Below are 21,369 nucleotides of genomic sequence, written 5' to 3'. Positions count from 1 at the left end.
AACTTCTATGCGTTCCTGTTCTCTGGTTTCAATTCCATCAATGGCCTCTTGCATCCTATCCATTCTGCTTATAAATGCTTCCAGAGATTGTTTCACTTCTGTAATCTCCCTCCAGACGTCATCCTTTAGCTCTTGTATATTTCTCTGCAGCTCCGTCAGCATGTTTATGATTTTTATTTTGAATTCTTTTTCAGGGAGACTGGTTAGGTCTATCTCCTTCTCAGGGGTTGTGATTTTGGTCTGTATCAAATTCTGCCTTTTCATGGTGATAGGAATAGTTTGCAGAGCTGGGACGAGTGACGCCTGGAAGAACTTCCCTTCTTGTTGGTTTGTGGCCCTCCTCTCCTGGGAGAACAGCGACCTCTAGTGGCTTGTGCTGGGCAGCTGCGCGCAGACGGGGCTTCTGATTCTTGCCCGGCTGCTATGGAGTTTATCTCCGCTGTTGCTGTGGGCGTGGCCTGCCTCGGGCTGCTGCTCCGATATGGTGGAGCCACATTGGAGGGAGAAACGGCCGGGATGCTGTTTATCTCTGTGAGAGGCCTCTGAGCTCCCCTGCTGTCCAGGGGGTTAGGGTGCCCAGAGTTCCCCGGGATTCCCAGCTACTGGGCTAAACGCTTGTGCCCAGCTGTGCGGTCCCTGTCCCTTTAAGACTTTCAAAAAGCACTCACTTTTCTTTGTTCCCGGGGCGCCCGCCACAGGGACCCACTCACAGGTCTTACTGACCTGTTTCCCTAGTTTCCAGCACCCCACGCACGTGCTGTGTCTGCTCTCTGGTGCAGATGGCTGGGGCTGGGTGTTCAGCAGTCCTGGGCTCCCTCTCCCTCCCGGCTCCGACTCCTCTCCTCCCGCCGGGAGCTGGGGGGAGGGGCCAGGGCTTGTATCTTACCCCCTTTGCGAGGCGCTGGGTTCTCACAGGTGTGGATGTGGTCTGGATGTTGTCCTCTGTCTTCTGGTCTCTCTTTTAGGAAGAGTTGTATTTGTTGTATTTTCAAAAATATATGTGGTTTTGGGAGGAGATTTCCGCTGCTCTACTCACGCCACCATCTTGGCTCCACCTCCCATCTTGGCTCTGCCTCCTGGTATTTCTTGCTTAACCTTTTCCTTACGTTGCTCTGCTTTCCTCATGTCTCCTTACGTTGCCTCCTCAGGCAAATGCCCTGCTGTAAGATTTGGGGAGTATACAGGATGAGCATTCTGAAAAAACAAGAAGGGGTAAACTGGCACAAGTCTTTAGTCTTAGGCAGCCACATGGTGTGGCTTCAGAATATCTGGGAAAACTCTACCTTTTCCTCAGTGTCCGAAGTTCCACCAATCATACAGATGCATACTTTGGCATAAACACATTCTCTCCCTTCTCTCTCTCTTGTCTCCTCTCTCCACTCGCCTTCCTTTCTGCCTCCTTCGCTTTCTCCCTTCCCCCCTCTCTTGCTGCTTTTGGAATGCACTGACTTCAAGAGAAATTATTAATACAGTAAGGCATTATTAGTTCTTCCCATCATGAAATTTAAAAATGCATAAGTGTGAGGAAGGAACATGTGGAAAATGGAGTGAGTGGGGGAGGATATCTGTTTGTGGGGTTGTCCGGGGGTATCGTAAGCTTCTAGGCTTGGATAGCACCAGAAAGCAGAGGAGGGATCCCTTTGTTAACCCAGGGTCCGGGTCCCCTGCTGTTGCTTTCACTCCTGGGGCACTAAGACCCTGTGGGAAATGCTCAGGCCCTCCTGAAAGTCGCATTCCATCAGTTCTTGTCATCAGTGGACAAAGAAAAGATGCTCAATAGGGCCTAGAGTTGCCCCAGGAGTGACTGTGGGCAAACCAGCCCTGCAACTGTTCCAGATAAATCCCTGTGATCATTCATGTGTGGCCTCTCACCAGGCACAGGATAATGGGTTAGTGTCTGGGTAGGACACCGGACAGCACCATGGCAGAGTGTGGGGTCACTGGGAGGGTCCTGGGACTGAAGATCCTGCCCTTCTCACCATGTGACCTCAGGCAAACCCCTTCCCCATCACATGTCTCAGTTTCTCCATCTGTGAACATAGGGGATTGGGTGGCTTATGGAGAAGATGCCTCTGCAGATGCCGTGTGTCCCTGACTGTGCCTAACACCTGCCTTCTTCTTATCCCACACAGGCACCTTCCTCTCCACAGTCCCACCTTCTCCTGGAGAAATTCTGTGTTCCTGCTTCTTCTCTCCCTCTCTTTGGAGGAGACATCTGCTTTGCCAGGCAGCAAAGTCAAACGTGGGTTCAGAAAAGCTGCAGGCTCCCCCTTAGAGGCCTTCTTGGGGACTGAGGGTTAGACACGAGGCAAGGACTCGTGTGGGATGAGGCCACTTGTACTGTGGCTTCAGAGAACCTGTCCTACTCACCCACCCTGGGCCCCTCAAATCCTTCCCTCACCTGTTCCCCCAAAAGTATGTGTCTTGTCCAAGTATAATATTTAAAAGGCAATCAGTCACCAGGCAGGAGGCTGAGGGCAGAGGTCCAGTGAGGGAGCTGTGACAGTAGTTGAGGGGAGAGACGGGCAGAGGCCAGGCCTGACCTGAGGAAGGGGGGCAAAGGGGAAGGAGATGGGGTGAGAGGAGTAGGCGGTAGGAGGAGGGTGCAGGGACATTTAGGACAGAGAATTGACCCAAGTCCACAATTGATGCTGGGGCGGCAGAGACGGAGGGAGAATCTCGGGTTTCTAATAACAGACTGAGGGGTGTTGAGACAAAATGGTGAGATGGGAACAGAGAGAAGAAGGCACTGCTCTGCCATGTCGGGGGTTGGGGGGAAACGCTAGTCTAGTTTAAAAAGGCTAGAACAGAGGTGCCTATGAGATGCCCAAGTGGTGTTTTCCCCAAGTGGTTAAACATACGTGTCTAGCTTGGAGGAGACGAAAGGTCTGGAGGGAGACCGGGGATGGTGGGTGAGGATACAATCACCTGGAAAGTGTGTGTCAGTAATGACAGGACCAGGCTGAGCCCAGCACTTGAGAGGACGTCCCAGTCACTGCAGATGAAACCCTGGGGTGTGTGTCTTGTCTCAGGTAACTGTCCGTGCAAGGTAAGAGGCTGAAAAGGGCTGATGGAGGCAGGAGGATTCTATGTGAGAGTTCAAGCTGACAGCGGGCGAAGGAGCCACAGGGACAGGCACCCAAAGGTTTAAATAGTCCCCAGAAGCAGCTGGCTTCACACTAGTGAGAGCAGAAGCTTGTCGCTATAATCCCACGGCTTCCTGGCCCGTTATGTCTTGGGAGGCGTCCCTGTTTGATCTGCTTTATCTCCCTGGGCACACGCTGAGAGTGGCAGTTCCCAAGCAGCAGTCTACATTAGGGGGCCAGCCGCCTGCTGCAGGACCACCTGAGGTGCTTTTAAAACTTTAAGACCCTAGGATTCACTTTCTAGAGATTCTGATTCAGTCCGTAGTCTATATTTTCTAAAAAATGCACGGATGATTTCAATGTACATTCCGAGATTAAGAACCATACACTCTTCACTTCAGGTCGACCTTGAAGGATGCACGGAAGGGTGGTAAGAAGCATAAGAACCAGAGATGGAAAGTACTCAAAGTTTCCGTGGCCAGTCCTCCAGGAAGATGTGGGGCTTCTGGAGTGAGCTGTGGGTTGGAAGTTCCAGACCTGCCCCTAATTCACTGTAACCTTTTTTTTTTTAAACCTGTGAAATTAGGAAGTTGATACTAGTGATGAATACAGTCTTTCCAGTTCCAAGCTGCTATAATTCCAAGACTCTGTAGTATCCAAAGGATCATGCCTGTCTGCTCAATGCCACTGGAGAGATGTTCAGTTTAGAGCCATGGAGCCACATAAGTGTTGGACTAGCTATGTGCTGCCGTGTAACAAATGGCCTGCAGGTCAGCAGTCTGGCACGATGTAGCTGGGTTCTGTGCTCAGCTGCCCACCAGGCTGAAGCCAAGGGGTTGGCCAGTGCTGCCGTTCTCCTCTGGGACCCAGGCTTCTCTGCCAGACTCACTGGTTGTTAGCAGAATCATTTCCTTGCAATAGTAGGACTGGCAGTAGGTTTCCTTAATGGCTGTCAACTTCCAGAAGCTCCCTCGTTCCTGGGCACTCAGCCTCCTCCATCTTCAAAGCTACTAATAACATGTTGGGTTCCTCTTATACTCGGAATCTCTCTGACTTCTCTACCAATCAGGAAAAAAATTCTTCTTTTTAAGGACTCAACAGATTGGGTCAGGCCCACTCATATAATCTCTGTATTTTAAGGTCAACTGACCTGGGACTTTATCTACAAAATGCCTTCAGAGCAGTACCTAAATTTGTGCCTGATTAACCCGGATGGGAAGCAGGAGGGTGCAAATTTAGAAGTCAGGAGCCTGTGTCCAGCCCTAAAAAGGGAAGACACAAATCTGTATCTGCTGCCCTCTTAGCGTGTGCCAGGCACTGTGATGAGGGCACTGTGGGAACCTTCTACTCAGTTCTTAACAGCCTGTAAAGTAGAAACTGTAATTCTCATTTTATGGATGGGAAACTGATGACACAGAAAGGAGCACCCTTTTCCAGGATTATTTAGCTACTCGTGTTGGAGTCAGGGGCGCAAGCCTGATGTCTTACTCACAGGGCTCCTTCATTCCACCACTTCTTCCCCTACCTCGAGTTAGTGGCCAAGTCATTGGTCATGAGCTCATAAGGAGTCAGGGGCCAAAATCAGGCCTCCAAATTCCTATTTCCATGATACCCACCACTCTTCACTAATTAATTTCTCCTATCTACTAAGATACTGGAGGCGGAGGGATTAGACACCAAAATGTTAAGTTTCAAGAGAAGAAAGAAGATCCTGAATTTAAGGCAAGGGTCTTGGTCCTTATCTCCCCGCCCCCAGCCCTGAACCCAAGATGCTCCCCTTCAGATCTGTGTACATGGACTGAACAGTGAGAGGGGGACTCAGTCTCTAAATACAAGCAGGGCAAGAACTGAGGGCTGCAGGTAGAGGACAGGGCTGCAAGAATTTCACTATTCACCCTTGCATGGGAGGAGAAGAGTTGCAACCCTCAAGGGACGTGAATTCAGGCATTTTTTTCTTGCAGAGAAACTAGGAGTGTGCCCCAAGGAGAGGCTCGCCTGTAGGATTAAAGTTCCAGACTTGTGCAAAATGGATTTGGACTGCCAAGAACACCTGAAGTGCTGTTCTTTCGCCTGCGGGAAGAAGTGCATGGACCCACAACAAGGTAGCGGCAGCCAGGCTGAGGGCAGAGGTGCTTTTCGAGGTGTCTGCTCTGACATCCTGCTCTGCCCAGAATTGGCTGAACGATTCCCTTGGATAGCAGGACAAAGAAACCAGGGTTCATGCTTTTTTCTCTTTCTCTAATTAGATTCCCAACCCCAAGTACAATGAGCCTAGGCATGGTGGACCTCAACTGCATAATACTGATGTTAGTTTTCATTGGTCGAACATTTAGTCATTCACAGATCACTAAGACCTGTTGCCTGCTCACTATGTGTCAGGAGACTGTCTTGGCACTGTGGGAAATACAAGCCTCAGTCAGCTGAGAGGCTGGAGTTGTTTTTGGACCCTTTGGCCTGCAAGGAGGTTTTCTGGTGACTCAAAGCATTGAGCATCTAATAACAGGGAACCATGCATTTTCTATAGATTCATTCATTCATTCAATAAATTTCTATTGTCAGTGTCCTTCAAAGACCACCAGGAACACATTTGTAGCTGAACAAGTTGGGTTTATTACTGATTGAAGTGAGGGAGAATGTTCACTGTAGACAACCTAAGCTATCTCAGTAAGAAGCTGTTAGAAAGAATCTGCTGTAAGATTGGGGCTTTGATTGGGTGATTTGGGGGACGGCTTAAGGGAGTCGGGGTTTGCTCTAGACTGGGTGCTGTCAGAAAGTGGGGGCAATTCTATGATTGAGTATCTCAGTGACTCTTATCTATAGAGAGGGCGGGCCAGGGTGAGGACAAAGCTGTGATCAGCAGAGAAGCGTAACGCCGTCACCCATGTGTAGTATTTTGTGGGTTTCACAGGGATCCCTTCTTGGTCTCACTTTATCATGGTCTCAGAGTGACCTTGGTTGATGTGAGTGTCCTATCAAATTGTTTATGTCCAACAGGAAAACTAAGGCTTAGCTGTGAGCAGCGCACTAGTTTCCAGGCATGAGGGGCTGCTTTTTTCTTCCTCAATATTTCATCCCACCTATGAGCCAGGCACTTTGTTAAGCTGAACAAGTCTTGCCCTCCTAAAGCTTAGTGAGATGGAGAAGAGCAGCTCCAAAGCATTCTGATACGCTCTTCAGTATATCCTTTGCAAGGTAGAAATGAGGGTGTGCAACATGGAGTATTCACAGGAAAGCTAGGACTAGACTTTTTACTGACATTGGCTCTTTCTTTGACTTAGATGAGAACACCATGATCTATCCAAAAGCTGAGAGGGCCTGACCTCTTCCTTTGTTTGCTACCCTTTATGTTCTTCCCTCTTTTCTTTCTGCCCTCAGAACCCTGCATGCTCCCCTTAGACCCAGGAACCTGTCAGAGTAAGGACATGCACTGGTATTTTGACTTTAAAGATCAGTTATGCAAGCCCTTCACATACGGAGGCTGCCGTGGAAATGCCAACAACTTCTTGAGCAGGGAAGACTGCAGAAAGGCTTGCGGATTAGTTGGTAAGACCCATACCCTGGCAATCTGAGGGCCTAGTGTGACTGGAAATCGTATACCAGCACAACTATAGCTCAGGCTTTGAGGTTAAACTGCCTTGGTCCAAGTCTTAGCTCCGTCATTCACTGGCCAGATGGTCTTGAGTCAATTTCTTGCCTTTTATGAGCTTTGGTTTTCTTTTTTTTTTTTTCGATCACCAAATATTACCAAGGTTTATTCCATAGCTTTGGTTGATACAGTCAGTATGTTAGACCTCACCAGCAGATTCATAACATACAACAGCTACTATCTGTGCTACCATAAACTGTCCTTCCTTGAGATGAAAGAGTAAATTGATACTGCCAGCCAAGAAAATTTAGCAAACATTAGAGCTTTGGTTTTCTTGTCAACAAAATGGGGATACTAATAGTATTTGCCTAATGGAATTGTTGTGCTGAAAAAAAAAGATAGTAAATATAATGTGCTAATAAACTTTGTTCAACGGGACCCAAGAGCCAGGTCTACCTCTTGGAAACAGGTGTTTCCTCATCCCACTTACCTGTTGAGTGTCATCTGAGCACTTACCCAAGAATGAAGCAGGAACAGGCCAGCTCTAGCATCCCACGGAGCAGGGGTAGAGTGGAGTAGGTGAGGAGCAGGGTCGGCTGAAGCTGAAGGCTGTGGCTTCATGCCTTCGTATAGTGACAGTAACTCGTCATGTTTGGGGACAGTGTCTTACAGAGCTTTGGAGCCAAACGACCTGGGTAAAAATCCTGCTTTTCCCACTTACTGCAAATACTGTCATCTCTTTCAGTTTCGGTTCCCTCTGCCATAGTACTAGGATAATAGCAAATACCTCACTGAGTTGTGGTAGGATTATATGTGTTCTAGAACACAAAGGTTCAACATGGTGGCCAACCACTAGTGTGGGCTCACTAAAAGTAACAACTGAGATGGTGGCCATTGATCTTCATAATGCAGTACTGTGTGATTTACAAGGTCACATTAGAATTTTGACCTCAGATTCTGTGAAGTCACCTCCGTTTCAAAGATGAGGAAATAGAGTCAGAGAGGTACAGTTAGTGGCCAAGCGGGTCAGCGGTAGAGCTGGAACCTTAATTCCATGGGCCCAGTGAGCCGGAATGGCCAAGGCAAACCTGTGGCCTGACCTTATGAAACCAGGACCACATGCTTCCTTTTGTGGGAGGTGGTAAGTAATTGTGGCACCATGGAGCCAGCAGGAAGGAGAGGCCGGGGAAGTGAGCTTGGGCTGGTTTGTGGGAAATTCAGGTTTGTGGCTCTGCAAGAATCTGACAGTAGCTCTGAGCGTCAAACACAGCACAGAGTGTCTGAGTCTGACTTGTAGAAGAAGAAGACAAACACTTCCTGCCCTCATAGAATTTGTAGTCAGGCCAGGACAACAGGACATGCACAAAATCCTGCAGGACTGATTTAAATACCATCTACGTCCTAGTGACTCACAGTCTATCGCCAGCCCGACCTGACCCCCAGGCTCCAGCTGCTCACGCTACACCTCCACCTAGATCTCACCAACACCCCAGCTTAACTTGTGTAAAACTGAACCCTCTGTCTTTGCTTCCCCCTTCAAACCCTCTATGTCCGTAGTTCTCCCCATTTTGGTTGGGAAGAAACTTCTGAATCACCCTCAGGGCTTTTCTTTCTTAATCAACACCCATTAAATTAGGAATTCATTTTAGATCTACCTTGAACATAGATTCAGAATCCGACCACTGCCTACCACCCCACCGGCTGGCACCCTGAGGTCCTCTCCCACCTGGATCACTGTGGGAGCTCCTGCCAGGCCTCCCTGCTTCTGCCCCTCTCTTCTTACAGTCTCCATCCAGGCAGTAGCCACAACGATCCTTTCAAATTGTGAGTCAGATCATGGCAATCCTCATTCAAATAAAACCAAAGCCCCTAAAATGGCTTACTTTGATTTGTGTAGATTTTACATAATTACTCCTATTTTATAGACAAGGAAACTGAAGTCACTCAATAAATGGCAGATTTGGGAGTTCACTTTGGGGCTTCAAACAGCAAGCCTATCTCTCTTTTATACTACATCCCATGATATGATGAGACATTTCATTCCTCCACAGCCTACTAGAGGTGGACAGCGTAGAGAGAACCAAGTCCCAGGAAGAGGTTCTAGTTTTGAAGAGAAGGAGAAGCTGCTTGAAGGGTGGTGGGACGGGGTGGGGTTCGAAGGAGCTCACATCTGCTCTTGTTTTAGTCAAGAGGGGACAGTGTTCACTTTACCCTTTCAAGTCCCGTATGGAGTGTTCGGCTTCATGTAAGAGTGACATCGATTGCCCCCAAACTGAAAAATGTTGTGAATCCATGTGTGGCTTTGTTTGTGCCAACGCCTGGACAGGTGAGGACTGGGGACATACCTCCAAAGTCTACTGGGCATATGCTAAGGATGCCATGCTGTCCCGTGGAATGGGGGATGCCCCTTGTGTTGGCTTTAGAGGTATCTTGAGAACCTTTCCCCTTCTAATGCCCAATGAGTGTTCTCATGTTGCCCTCCTGATCTTGGGAGACAATTGTGCTATTCTTCAAAGCCAATCATACATGGTATCACCTGCCATTTTTCCCCATGAAAACTTATTTATTTTGAGTCCCATTCTTCAGTGGCTTACATGGTGACAATATCCACTTGTTCATACAAAAAATTTCATAACCACTATGTATATTCCTAATAAGCCCTTATGTGTGCACAGAACTTCGAAGCCTGCACAGTAAATTCACATCCTGTAAGGTGTGTGGGGGAAAATACTGGTAGCAAAATGCTGTTGGTGTAGAATTGAACTCACCAGCCTTGGAGGCTGGCTCATTTCCCCTTACAGTGCTGAGGTAGTATGGTCTTGTCCCAGGGATCGTCGGTGTTTTGAGGCACAGCACCCTGTGGCAGAAGGAGTCAGTCTTTTCAACTGACTTCAACTCTTCTACTGGGTTCTGTGTGGCCTTGGGCAACTCTCTTCCCCTTGTAAAGTCCTTAATTTCTACAATTTAAAAAACAAGCAAGTTCTCTAATAATCCTACCCCTGGTACTCTGGGATTAGATAACCCAAATTCATTACTTCTGGAGGGCCATGCGAGAATCCCATCAGATTTTTAAAGTCAGAGATGGCAAGACTTTTTGATGCTCCTTAACCTTTTAGCTATAGAAAGTTGATACTCTGCCTTCTCCATTTTATTGTTACTGGAGGGAAAGAGTAAGGGGCTTAATCAGAAGAAAATCCTGTTTAAGGTTCCCAAGATTCCCCAAGTTTGTTTCAAATTGTGCTCAAGTATTTCAAGGTCAAGTGTCTTGTTTTACTCTCTAAAGTCAAAGCAGGTTTCTGCCCACGCAAACCCTTGATGTGTTCAAAGATTGATAAACCCAAGTGCCTGCAGGATGAGGACTGTCCAGTGGCAGAGAAGTGCTGTTCACTTTGTGGACTGAAGTGCCTGGAACCCCAAAAATGAAAAGTAAGTGCAAAATATCATCATCAAAGTAATCATGAGTAGCATAATAAAAAACTATCAATTTTATCTTAAATCTAACTATTTTGCCAAACGATCTTATTAAGTATAACAATATTTAATGGGGTTACTTTAATTTTATGTATAATCACATCATCTGAAAATTGTGATATATTTGACTCTTCTATTTTCCAGCTTCATGACTGACTTTGTTTTCTTGTCTTTTTGTATCATATAGAACTTCCGAAGTAATGTTGAAAATAAAGGCAATGACATCTACCCCTGCCTAATTCTTTATTTTAAGGTCAATGTCTCTCGTATAAAATGACATTTGTTGTTGTGTTTGGGATAAATAGGTTTTATTGCACTTGGATTGTTTCCTTTTTATCCATTTACAGCCACTACTGTAAATTACTACAGAATTTTATCAAATACTTTTTAAGCATCTAATCATGTAATGATTTTTCTCCTAATTTGCTGGTGGAATAACTTGCTAAATTTTTAAATGTTAAACTGTCCTTGCATTCTGGGAATGACCTTAATCATACTGAGATTATACGTGTATTAATACACTGTTAGTTTGTTTAGCAGATAGTTTATTTAGAATTTTCACCTCTGTAGTTAAAAGAAAAAAGATCTATGACTTGTTTGTTTTGTTATTTGAGTAGTCATACTACTTCAAAAAAAGGAACATGGGAAACTAGTTGGGAAACCTACCTATTTTTTTATGATTTGTAATATTTTAAAATAATATATCAATTCTCTGTCTTTGAAGGCTAGACAAAATTCAACCCCTGAAGTATCTAGGTAATGTTCCTTCTATAGTGGCTTATTTTGACTAATATCTTTGTGTTTCATCTTATGGTCAGGACAGGCTCTCTACCTCCTCTTTTGTAACTTTTGATCTTGTATATTTTGATAAAGTTGATCTGTTTTCTTTCTATTTTCAAATGTATTACTGTACAGTAATATAAATTATTCTCAATATAATCTTTTTATGGCTTTAACTTTGGTTAGTGTTTTTATTCATAGACTCATGCGTCCTTCCCCCAGCACACCCATCTATCCAGTTACCTACCTAACCATCCACTGACGTACCTTTCAACTTACCTGTCATCTCACCCATCCTTTCACCCATACATCCACCCAGTTACCCTTCTTACTCATCTTCCTTCTACCTATCCAGCTGCTCATTGTGTATCCAGCCTTTCTTCCATATACATACATCTATCTGTCCATCTCTCTCTCTCTCTCAGACACACACACACACACACACATTCTCTCTTATTTCTCATCAACTGACTTCTGTGTACTTTCTACAGCTATTTGCCCTCCATCCACTTACCAATCCACTCAACTACCTTCCATTCAAACAGCTTCCATCAACAGACCTGTTCATTGCATCATTTGGTTTTAACCTAATGATTTAACCTGTCCTTCCTTATGTTCAGCCCAATCCACCTCTTCGCCCAGCCATTCATCCACCCATCCATAGCTGTACATTCACGCACCCAAATATCCATGCTATCCTCACCCATCCTCCTACTCATCCAACCGTCTTCCCGTTCAGCGTACTGGGAGCCATCTATCCATCCACGTATCTACCCAGCAGTCCCCCACCTACCTAGCTCATCCACCAGAATGCACTGAGTGTTTATTTAGGGCCTATTCATGTTCTAAGCACTAGGTTCTAGACACACAGTTTATGTGGGGAAAGAGACACGAAACTCAGTAATATAGTTAGAAGCACAGGGAACACACAGAAAGCCAGTGACAGGAAGTTTTAGCATGTGACAGGCCTTGGCCTAATGAACAAGCAGGCATTTCCAGGGAGAGGCAATCTACTTTGGTGCTCCTTGGGGTTCCTCATCTGAATACAAGATTTGTCCTACAGTAGAAGTGTGGCTGAGGCGGAGGTAGGGCACCACGACTGTCAGTGAGAGGAGATAAGCAAAGGGAGGACAAAGACCCAGTCATCTTCATCTTGCCTTTTCCAAGAAATTAGGTGAGGGGAGAGGCCCCAAGCATCGTTCATCCCCAGCTCCAAAGACATAAATTTCACCTCACCAGCTTGGAAAGTGAGGCAGAATGGGATTGAACAACCCAAAATTCTGAATTTTCATTTACTTTCAAGAAAATTTAGAGAAGACTTCTGCCTTATTTGGGGGCTGTTTGGACATTTACAGAGTCTACACCACCAAAAACATCCCCTTTAGTCCCTTGAGACTTAACTATTACATCCACACCAACATCAGAAGACACCCTAGTGACCTCTGGCTGGATCTTAGACACTCAGTTCCCTCTTAACTTTATCTCTGACCCTCACTTATTGGGCGACGTTGAGTCAGCATCCGGGCCTATGATCCCCGTCAGTAAGATGAGGACGTGGGACTGGGGGTGCCCTCAGAGTCCTTCCACCTGAGGATTCCAGATTTTCACTCTCATCTGTGCTGAGTTGGGAAGAATGCAGGTAATAGAATAAAAGGGACCGTGCTGCTTAAGACACCTTCCTGTTCATTAGAAATTCTGTCCCTCAGTCTCTCTTGTGGGATCTAATGAGATTGTGAAGTAGGTGGGATGGAGTTCCAGAGAGTAAGTTCCTGATGTTAAGCTTTTGACTACTGAGGCACCCATTTAAAAGACATTCACTTGAGTAAACATATTGCCAGAGGTATGGCCCAGCTTCTAGCAAAACAACTGATAAAGAACCAGCTGCTCTCGTCCATGAAGTTCCCCTTTCAAAAAGCCCGGAGTAACCTAGGTGACCCACTGCTTGGGTGCCCTGCTTCTGCCTTCTCTGCCCTAATTCCTACCTCTATGCTTTCAATTCACCAATAAAGAGCAGACCCACGAAACCCTAGACACCCCACCCTTGGACCCTAATCAAGGCTGAGCCCAGGTCTGCACTCTCTCCCTCTGTCTCTGCTCACAACCTTGCTGGGTGGCCCTCTGGGCTGCTTGTATTACTTGGGAGTAATAAATATTGTTTTTCAAAGTTCCCTCATGGTTTTGCAGAGGTGAGTCTTAACAATCATAGTAAGAACCACAAGGGCTGGTCCAGCCATAGCATGTCCCCCTGCGGTGATGGGGAATGTTTGTGGGGCTCGCTATGAGTAAATGTGGCCCTGAGTGAATGTCAGGCATTCCTAGTTGAGAACATCCCTATTGATGGCTGAGACCCACAGAGCAGATTCCCAGGGGGCTCTGTCTGTGACCCTATGTTCACTTCCTGATGATAAGGATGGCTTTGTCTGGCCTCTGTTATGTAGGACAATTGGAGAACAAAGCTTGGCTCAAAAGTGCAACATCTAGTTAAGGGAAGAAAATGGGGACCCTACGGATGACACTGACTCTTTGCAGCCTCTCTCCCTCCACCAGGATTGATTGACCGGCTGGTGCTGCAGATCCCGGGGCTGTAGGAAAGCTGCTAAGGACTCCAGCCCTCTCTTTTAGTTAAAATCCAGCAATTGGGATGCGTTCCTGGCTGGTACGGAGTTGCAGTCTCTCAGGCAGGTGTCTTCACCCCACAGTTCCTCCTCAGACAAAAGGGAGTTTGCACCAGAAGGTAGAAGCTCCCTATGAGCTCTGACAGTCTCTCCTGCTCTCGGCAACATAACCTTGACACACGTCAGCTGAAAACCCTGCCGTCAGGCTGCTTCCTCCCTCACGCCCCATGTGGCAACATATTTACTTTTTGGCCTTAGTCAGCGTATGAGTGCCGGAAGAGAAAAGGGACTGGGATGCGAAGAAAGGGTGGGCGACGGAGGAGACACAGAGACCAGGGGAGACCCACAGAAAAAGAAAAAGTCACACACAGACCCAGAGAGGCACAAACAAAGAGATGCCAAGAGATCAATAGAGACAAAAGGGGCGGCCAATTAGTGTGCAGATAAAATGGAGGATGAATGGAGAATGAGTACATTCCTCAGCTCTCAAAGTTATCGGGAAGGAGACCCCTGATGGGGGCATGCACTCCGAGGGTAGCCTGGGAAGTGAGACAAGTGGTGCCCAGCCCCCCTGGTTGACCAGAGGGCCTGGCCCAGCCCAGGGGCCTAAGGATTGGGAGCCATCCGATAAGAGACCCTTCCCCCAGGATATGGGCTGTAGATGCCAGCGAGTCACATGGATGGTCTCAGGAACTTGGTGTTCCCAGCAGGGAAGGGGGTGGCTGGCCTGACTCCAGCTCTCACATCCAAGATACTGACTGCTGAAGGAATAGGCTGCACAAAGGCAGTTAGACATTTTCGTGTTCTAGAACCACCGGACAGGCCAGCGCTTCTTCAGAATGGAGCCTTCTGGACTTCTGGGCATCCTGGTGCTGTCCATCCTTCTAGTGGATGTCCAGGGCCCTGGTCGGACTGACGGGCTCTTTCCCAGTGAGTACTGGGGCCTCAGCTTTTGCCTGGAGAGAGGGAGGATTGTGGGGAGGAAGAATAGGGATCAATCCCCAAACCTGAGTTGCTTTCCACCATCTTAGCCCTGCTCCTGGGCTGGGAGAGGAGGGAGATATTTAGACTGCCGCTTCCTGTTTCCCTCACTGCGGAGGATCTCTTCTGTGATGTCAGAATCCAGACCCGAGGCAACCCCTGCCTTCATCCCTTTTGAAGTGGAGGTTCCACTCAGAGACTGGCGTGAGTCAGTCACAGGATCTTCCGTGTATGGGAGGGGCTGTAATGATCTGAGAGGCCCAAGGGAGCTGCCCACACCCCACAACAAAAATAGCCCCTTTCTCAGGAAATGATCCCTGTCAACTCCTGATTCTTACAAAAGTAGTCTTACAAAGTATCCTTGCATCCCCCAGGGTTCCTTGATTTTTGGATAAAGGACAATATCCAGAGGGTCCTTTGAACTTAAGCTAGGGATGCTCCATGGTCATATGGTTATAATGATGGCTGCCATTATCTGAACATTCAGAAAGTAGGGATTTAAGGAGAGGGATCTGGAGTCAGATGTGGATCCTATTCTGGTTGTGCCATTCAGTAGCCAGGTAACCCCGGGGCAGGTTACTTAGAGTCCACGTGCCTCAGTTTTCTCGCCTGCAAAATGGAGATATTGATGAACACACCTCGCACAGCTCTTGTGGGGATTAAACGAGGCAACATTTAAAATGCTTAGAAGAGCGCTCCGCTCATGGTAAACACTGAACAAATGTTAGTTAATGTTACGGTGCATCAGTTCCTATGATTGCAGCTCTACTCTCTTTGTCTCATTTCTTCCTCACAACTCCGTAAGGCTAAAACAATTTTACAAACGAAGAAACGAAAGTTCAGAGAGAGTAAGTGGCGAACCAAGAATTAGGATTTAAAAACGTAACTGATGCCAGGGTGAAAGATAATCCATCACTGTACAATAGCGCCCCCCAGAGGAACTTCCAAACACGGATTCCTCCACCAGGCCTGAAGGACCAGATGAGCTTAGACTGGTGGTTTCCAATTTTGAAGGGGCGGTTTTGCCTTCCAGGGCACATTTGCAATGTCAGGAGAGAGTTTTGGTTGTTACACCTGGGAGCGCAACTGGCATCTACTGGGTAGGAACAGCATTTAGCAGAAATGCTGTTAAACACTCTGATCCACCTCCTGCCTCCTTCAAATAATTATCCGGCTTAAGTGTCATCAGTGCCAAGGTTGAGAAATCCTGCCTTAGAGGGGATGTGGCCAGGGGATGGAGGTAGGGGCAGGGTGAGAAGGTGGAGAGTGAGGGGTGGTCAGGAGGGAGGGTCAGTAGGCAGCACCGGCAGCCCTACGGAAAGAGGTCCTGGGCATAAGCAGGGGAAAGTAAACTTCCTGACTTCCCAGCACCGTGCGCTCCAAGACTCACAGCTGTAGGACTGCCCCTTCCCTAGGGAGATGCCCCAGAATCCACGAGAAATGTGAATTCCGAGAAAGGGATGAATGTACGAAGGACAGACAATGCCCGGGCAACAAGAAGTGCTGTGTCTTCAGCTGTGGAAGAAAGTGCTTAGACCTCCAAAAAGGTAACCTTCAGAGCCTCAGAATGACGGCGCCCTCTGCCCAGGCCCTCCCCTTCTGCCCACACAGGCTGGCATAGTCCCTGGTTCGCCGAGGGTCGGTCTCTGAGCACGTCTGTTAGACTTGGAAGACCTGGGGTTCAGATTCATCACCGGCCCTGATATGATGTGTGACATAGTAATATCTTCATCCTGTCAGGCCTCAGTTTCCCCAAACAAAAGATGGGTGTAGGAGTGGGACTAAACCAGATAGTCTCTTGGCTGCTTTTCACTCATCATTTTCTGTCTTTTTTAAATTAAGGTATCATTGATATACAACCACACGAGCAACACTGTGGTTACTAGATTCCCCCATTATCAAGTCCTCCCCACGTACCCCATTACAGTCACTGTCCATCAGCATAGTAAGATGTTACAGAGTCACTACTTGTCTTCTCTGTGCTGTACTGCCTTCCCCGTGTCCCTGATTCTTTCTTTTTTTAAAATTTTTTCTTATGATTTTCTGAGTCTTCTGGTGGCCACTGTTGGTACACCACTGATCAACATTATTGCTCCTGGAGAAAACTGATTATGTTTCCTAGCTTTTCACCCCAGAATGACTTGTCCCCCTGCCTATACAAATCCAACTTAGCACCAGGAAACCTCCTTTGACCACCTCAGGACAGAGGCTTTTTCTCTTGCTGCTACTGTATGTTAGGTGATTTAAGAGGAAAAAAAAGACAGGCTTCTGCTATTTAGGAGCTCCCTGTCAAGAATGACAATTAATTTAAGCTCATCTGTATCATGTGGCTGTTATGTGCCAGGCATGGTTCTAAGAGCTTCACGTGCACCAATTTTTTTGGTCCTCCAAATAACCTTTAACACTAACATTTAATAATTCCCTTTATTGTCTGAGGACACTGAGAAGCACAGTGAGGGGAAGTTGCCTAAGATAAACAAACAGACAGGTGAAAACTGGTGTCTCTGGCTCTGCTCTACATCGCACACCCAACAGGAGCCTGAATTCAGGCTGTGTTTTCCTGCTCTGCTTCTGAGTCTCATGCACACGTTTGTCATTTTTTCCCATCTTCACTGAGTGAATGACATATTCCGTTCAGGTGGATGCATTTTGCTTTACCCTCTACGGTCTGCAAAATCCTGTACTGTAGCCGATCGCCTGCTGGGAATAAAATCAGGCACCATCTCTGCTCACTAAAAACTTACCATTGGCTGGATGAGACTGAAGATGTAAATGCCACAGAAGAGTTGATGCCTGAGAAAAGGTTTGAAGGGAGAGCAGGAGTGTTGCTAATGAGCAAGAAGTGTGGAGTGAAAGATGTGGAGGTGTGGTGAGCCTGGGGGCTTGAATATTGCAGGAACATTAACTCAAAAAGGTGTTGTGACAGTGGAGGCAGCCAGCACCACCGCAGGGGCTGGATCGTGGTGCACCTGGTGGGCATGGGAAGACTGCCATCAAGTCAAGGTCTTAGCTGTGGGAGGTTGGATTAGCTTATTCGGACCCAACAGGTTCTGCTCTCTGGTGGGAGCGTGAAGGATTGACCGGAGAGGCAGGAAGGTCAGTTTAAGGCTATCTCAACAGCCCAGTTATGAGACCCTGTAGCTCAAGTTGAAGACAGAGGCAGAGAGGTGAGCTCTGAGGTGGTGAAAATCAATGGATTTAACCATTTGGCTGTGGGGCTATGCCCTCGTAGAACTCACAGTTTAATTCAGACCTGTATTCACTTGCTAGCGCTGCTGCAACAAAGTTCTGCAAACTGGGTGGCTTAGACAGAAATGTACTGTCTCACAGCTCTGCAGGCTAGAAGTCCAAGGCCGAGTGTTGGCAGGGTTGGGTGTTTTCGGGTTGTGGAGGACTGTGCTCCAGGCCTCTCCCTAACCTCTCGTCCTTGCTGTCCATCTTTGGTGTCCCAAGGGTTAGGACTTCAACATATGAACTAGGGGTGGGGAGACACAATTCAACCCATAACGGGACTGAAGCCAACTGCAGAAGAAAAGGTGCTTGGCCATCTGAAAAACTACCCCATGGCCTCCCTGCCTGGACTTGCCCTTTACTTGTGATCCCTTGTTCTCTTTTCTTGGCATCAATTGGAGGGCATGATCAGGGGTTTATAACTTGTAATTTTCAAAGCACTTCCATATCTTGTATCCATTCAGGATGTATTTATTGAGCAGCTACTTTCTTCCAGGCTCTATGCTAAAAGCTGCACATTCAGATACAATAGAGGACCTCACACCTTAGAGGGTTGTGGGGTGGTCTCACCTGCAACTCAAGGCACCCTCTGCGACAAGTGCAGTGGAATTTTGCATTCCCATTTTACAAAAGAGGAAGTCAAGGACAAGACAGGTAATGTGGGAGCTCAATGTGTCCACCCTGAATTAAGAGCAGAGCCATGAAACCAGAGTCTCTTTGCTCTCAGAGGATGCAAGGAGGACAGTGCCCAGAAGGGAAGGGGGAGACCTATGTTCTCTGGGGATGCTGACACCCCAACAGCTCCCTGTGGGATCTCCTTGAAAATGTGCACAGTGCATCAGTGGAGCCGGGCTCCCGAGGTGTGAGAAGGCGCAGGGAGCCGCTCAATTTTATCTATGATAGTTGCCAGGGGGCATAATAATGGCTGTTTTTTTGGGGGTGGGCATCCTTACTTCTCTGCTCTGGGTTCTCCCCACAGACATATGCAGTATGCCAAAAGAACCTGGCCCCTGCATGGCCTTTTTACTTCGTTGGTGGTATGATAAGAAAAATGATACCTGCTCCAGCTTCATCTATGGCGGCTGCCAAGGAAACAATAACAACTTCCAGTCCAAAGTCATGTGCCAGAACATGTGCCCAAAAAAACGTGAGTTGCCAGGGCCATGCTGGGAGGTCTGGGTGTTGGCTGGTCTGTTCTGGAGTGGCTACATCTTTGGCAATCCAGGTGTGGCCGAACCAGCTCCAATCAGGAGGTAAGAATGCACCTTGCAGAAGGTTGGACAGTGGCTGTCTGGGAACTGAGGTTCAGAAGGGATGTGAATCAAAGCTGGCAGGCATGGGGGATGATGAGGATGCAGACATGGTGGCATCTCAGAGACCTACCTGAGACCATTCACAAGACACCCAGCCCAGCTCTGGACCTGTTGACCAGCCAGCCCTCCCAGGCCATTCACTTCCTCATCACAGCCCTTGCCAGTTGGCCACCCCATCCACATCCCCTTTTTCCTTTAAGGAGATTTGTTGCTCTCCAAAGTAAACCCACTTCCTGTTAATCTCCTGTGGCAAGATGTTCAGATAACTTCAACATTGGTCTCAAAGGTAAGCTGAGCCCAAGATGCTCAGCCGCTCCTTTCCTATGCTCTCAACAGGTGCCTAATCGGGAATGCATAAGGACACGTCGGGGCAGCACTTCCATATTTTGTATCCATTCAGGATATATTTATTGAGCAGCTACTCTCTTCCAGGCTCTATGCTAAAAGCTGCACAAGGATTTGGCTCCCCATCCCCGGCTCTGTCGTCTGTGTGCCTGACCAACACCCTAGGCTGGCTTCCACTGTTCTGCTCCTGCGTTCAAGGGCCTTGGCTCTTCCCAAAACTGAACCCTGGGATCTGCCTCCCCCTTCCTCTTTTCAGACATAATACCTTCTGTTTGATCCCATCTCTATGCCTCCTTGCTTTATGCCCAACTTCTTGAGCCCTGTTTTTACCTGTTCCCAATTTTTCCCAATAAAGTCCTCTGTTTAGTCCTGTGCCTGAGGCTGAATAAGTCACATCTGTTGGGACATTACACTTTGAGGAAAGTTAAGAGTCGCTTGGGTTTGTGGTGACACAGTTACAGGGAGCTGAGACAACCAGAACCTTGAGAATTGAGAGCTCCAGGGTCATTCTTACCCTCCTCTGTTTCTTCAAAAACTTGTTAGACAAGTTTTAAGACAAGGGCCCCTGGGCATCGCCTTAGTTTGGATCCCCCAGAAACACATCCTGGGACAAGAGCACGGGTGAGGAGCTCATCGGGGAGAGCAGCAGTTCCCAGCTTTGGTGCCACCCGCCAGGCCAGTCCTTCCTAAAATGGGGCTCTCGGGACTTCTGCCAAACCTGGTACCATTCCTCCTCCTGGGGGCTGTCCAGGAACCTGGGCTGGGGTTTTTGTTAGTTCTTTAAAATTTGCTGTTGGCAGCTATTTCCCTTCTCATTGAAATAAGATTCACTTTTAATTTAATTTGTATTCATTTTTTAAAGACATCCCCAACTTTAAAGCTGCAGACCATATAAAACCTGGGTCGGCTCCAGTTCCATTTTTAAGCATTGTGTGACAATTGTACTGGAGCGGCAGTGTCACGAGAGTTCTCAATGCAGATTTTCATACTCTCGTCTCCCTCTTTCAGTGTCGCTGGAAGACCCAATGGCTCCTTGTTCTCTGAAAACTGCAGAGGGACCGGATGTGAATTATTAGCCTCAGAGACATCAGAGCTCACAGAGCATTTTATTAGGGGAAACTGAAAGCTACTGAAAGATTAGGGGACCTGAAAGGTGAAGAGATAGGGTCACACGCTGAGAAGGGGGCAAAGGGCAAAGGGCATTGTGCTTGAAGAGAAGCTGAGCTGCAGTAAGCACCTTCTAGGGTCTGGTTTTTGGAACAGCCCAGGTCTTGGCAGCCGAGATTCAGCCAGTGGAAGCCAGTATGCAGCATAGGTCAGCCCCGTGTGGAGCAGGGCCTGGGGGGTGAGCCAAGTCCCGGAGGTTGTTCCGCCAACCCTCATCCTACCCAGGAAGATGGCGACTCTGTGAGATGGGAGAGAAAAGGGTGGGATGCGTGGGATGCCCGGCTCACCTTAGGAACCACGTCTTGCAGTTCATGCTAAAAAGGAGGTAGAATTGTTTTTACATCTTTTTACAAGAAGAGAAAATAGAAGTGGAGTGACTTTGGGGCACACTGAGCGACATGTGTTCTGGTTTTTCCAGTACAGTCCCGGCTTATGTCTGTTGTCTCAGTTAATAATTAATGACATCTCCTTTTGCTCCTGAAAGTGTCTTAGTTTGGTCAATAAAGCAGGGGGTTGTCCCGGCTAGAGCAGCCCTTAAACAGAAAAAAGCGCATAGGTGGCAGATGTGGTGGGAAGTAAGGCCTCAACCAGCCCAGGTTCCTGGACAGCCCCCAGGAGGAGGACTGGTACCTGGTTTGGCAGAAGTCCCGAGAGCCCCATTTTAGGAAGGACTGGCCTGGCGGGTGGCACCAAAGCTGGGAACTGCTGCCCAGCAGCTCCTGCTTCTGCACCTTGGCTGCCCTGGCTTAGCCCAGCACTCCAGGAGGCACACATCGCCGGAGACCAGCCGGCCA

At 47.7% G+C, this 21,369-nt stretch overlaps 2 protein-coding genes across 2 annotated transcripts; both read left to right on the top strand.

Moving 5' to 3' along the window:
* The first annotated feature begins 1,921 nt into the window (after positions 1 to 1,921).
* Positions 1,922 to 10,177, top strand: WFDC8 (WAP four-disulfide core domain 8). The gene is made up of 6 exons (XM_036900574.2): positions 1,922 to 1,992; positions 2,133 to 2,242; positions 5,048 to 5,188; positions 6,462 to 6,629; positions 8,858 to 8,998; positions 9,956 to 10,177. The coding sequence occupies exons 1-6, from the start codon at positions 1,922 to 1,924 to the stop codon at positions 10,093 to 10,095; spliced, it is 771 nt and encodes a 256-aa protein (XP_036756469.2). The 3' UTR covers positions 10,096 to 10,177.
* A 3,164-nt stretch (positions 10,178 to 13,341) lies between these two features.
* On the top strand, positions 13,342 to 19,407 carry LOC118920149 (eppin-like). Its single transcript, XM_036900575.2, has 4 exons — positions 13,342 to 14,468; positions 15,935 to 16,066; positions 18,730 to 18,897; positions 19,400 to 19,407. Exons 1-4 carry the CDS (start codon positions 14,378 to 14,380, stop codon positions 19,405 to 19,407), a joined length of 399 nt encoding a protein of 132 aa, XP_036756470.1. The 5' UTR covers positions 13,342 to 14,377.
* Positions 19,408 to 21,369: the final 1,962 nt, after the last annotated feature.

Source organism: Manis pentadactyla, chromosome 5, assembly GCF_030020395.1.
Source record: "Manis pentadactyla isolate mManPen7 chromosome 5, mManPen7.hap1, whole genome shotgun sequence".
NCBI classification, from domain to species: domain Eukaryota; kingdom Metazoa; phylum Chordata; class Mammalia; order Pholidota; family Manidae; genus Manis; species Manis pentadactyla.
The sequence above is the reverse complement of the archived record's forward strand: the minus strand, read 5'-3'. Positions and strand labels throughout refer to the sequence as shown.

Excerpts from the sequence above, each read along its gene's own strand:
- LOC118920149 (XM_036900575.2), top strand. The coding sequence starts at position 14,378 with ATGGAGCCTTCTGGACTTCTGGGCATCCTGGTGCTGTCCATCCTTCTA. Across the intron at positions 14,469-15,934 it reads GACTGACGGGCTCTTTCCCA|GGAGATGCCCCAGAATCCAC; the intron begins GTGAGTACTGGG and ends CCCCTTCCCTAG. Across the intron at positions 16,067-18,729 it reads GTGCTTAGACCTCCAAAAAG|ACATATGCAGTATGCCAAAA; the intron begins GTAACCTTCAGA and ends TTCTCCCCACAG.
- WFDC8 (XM_036900574.2), top strand. The coding sequence starts at position 1,922 with ATGGCAGAGTGTGGGGTCACTGGGAGGGTCCTGGGACTGAAGATCCTG. Across the intron at positions 2,243-5,047 it reads GCCAGGCAGCAAAGTCAAAC|AGAAACTAGGAGTGTGCCCC; the intron begins GTGGGTTCAGAA and ends TTTTTCTTGCAG. Across the intron at positions 6,630-8,857 it reads AAAGGCTTGCGGATTAGTTG|TCAAGAGGGGACAGTGTTCA; the intron begins GTAAGACCCATA and ends CTCTTGTTTTAG.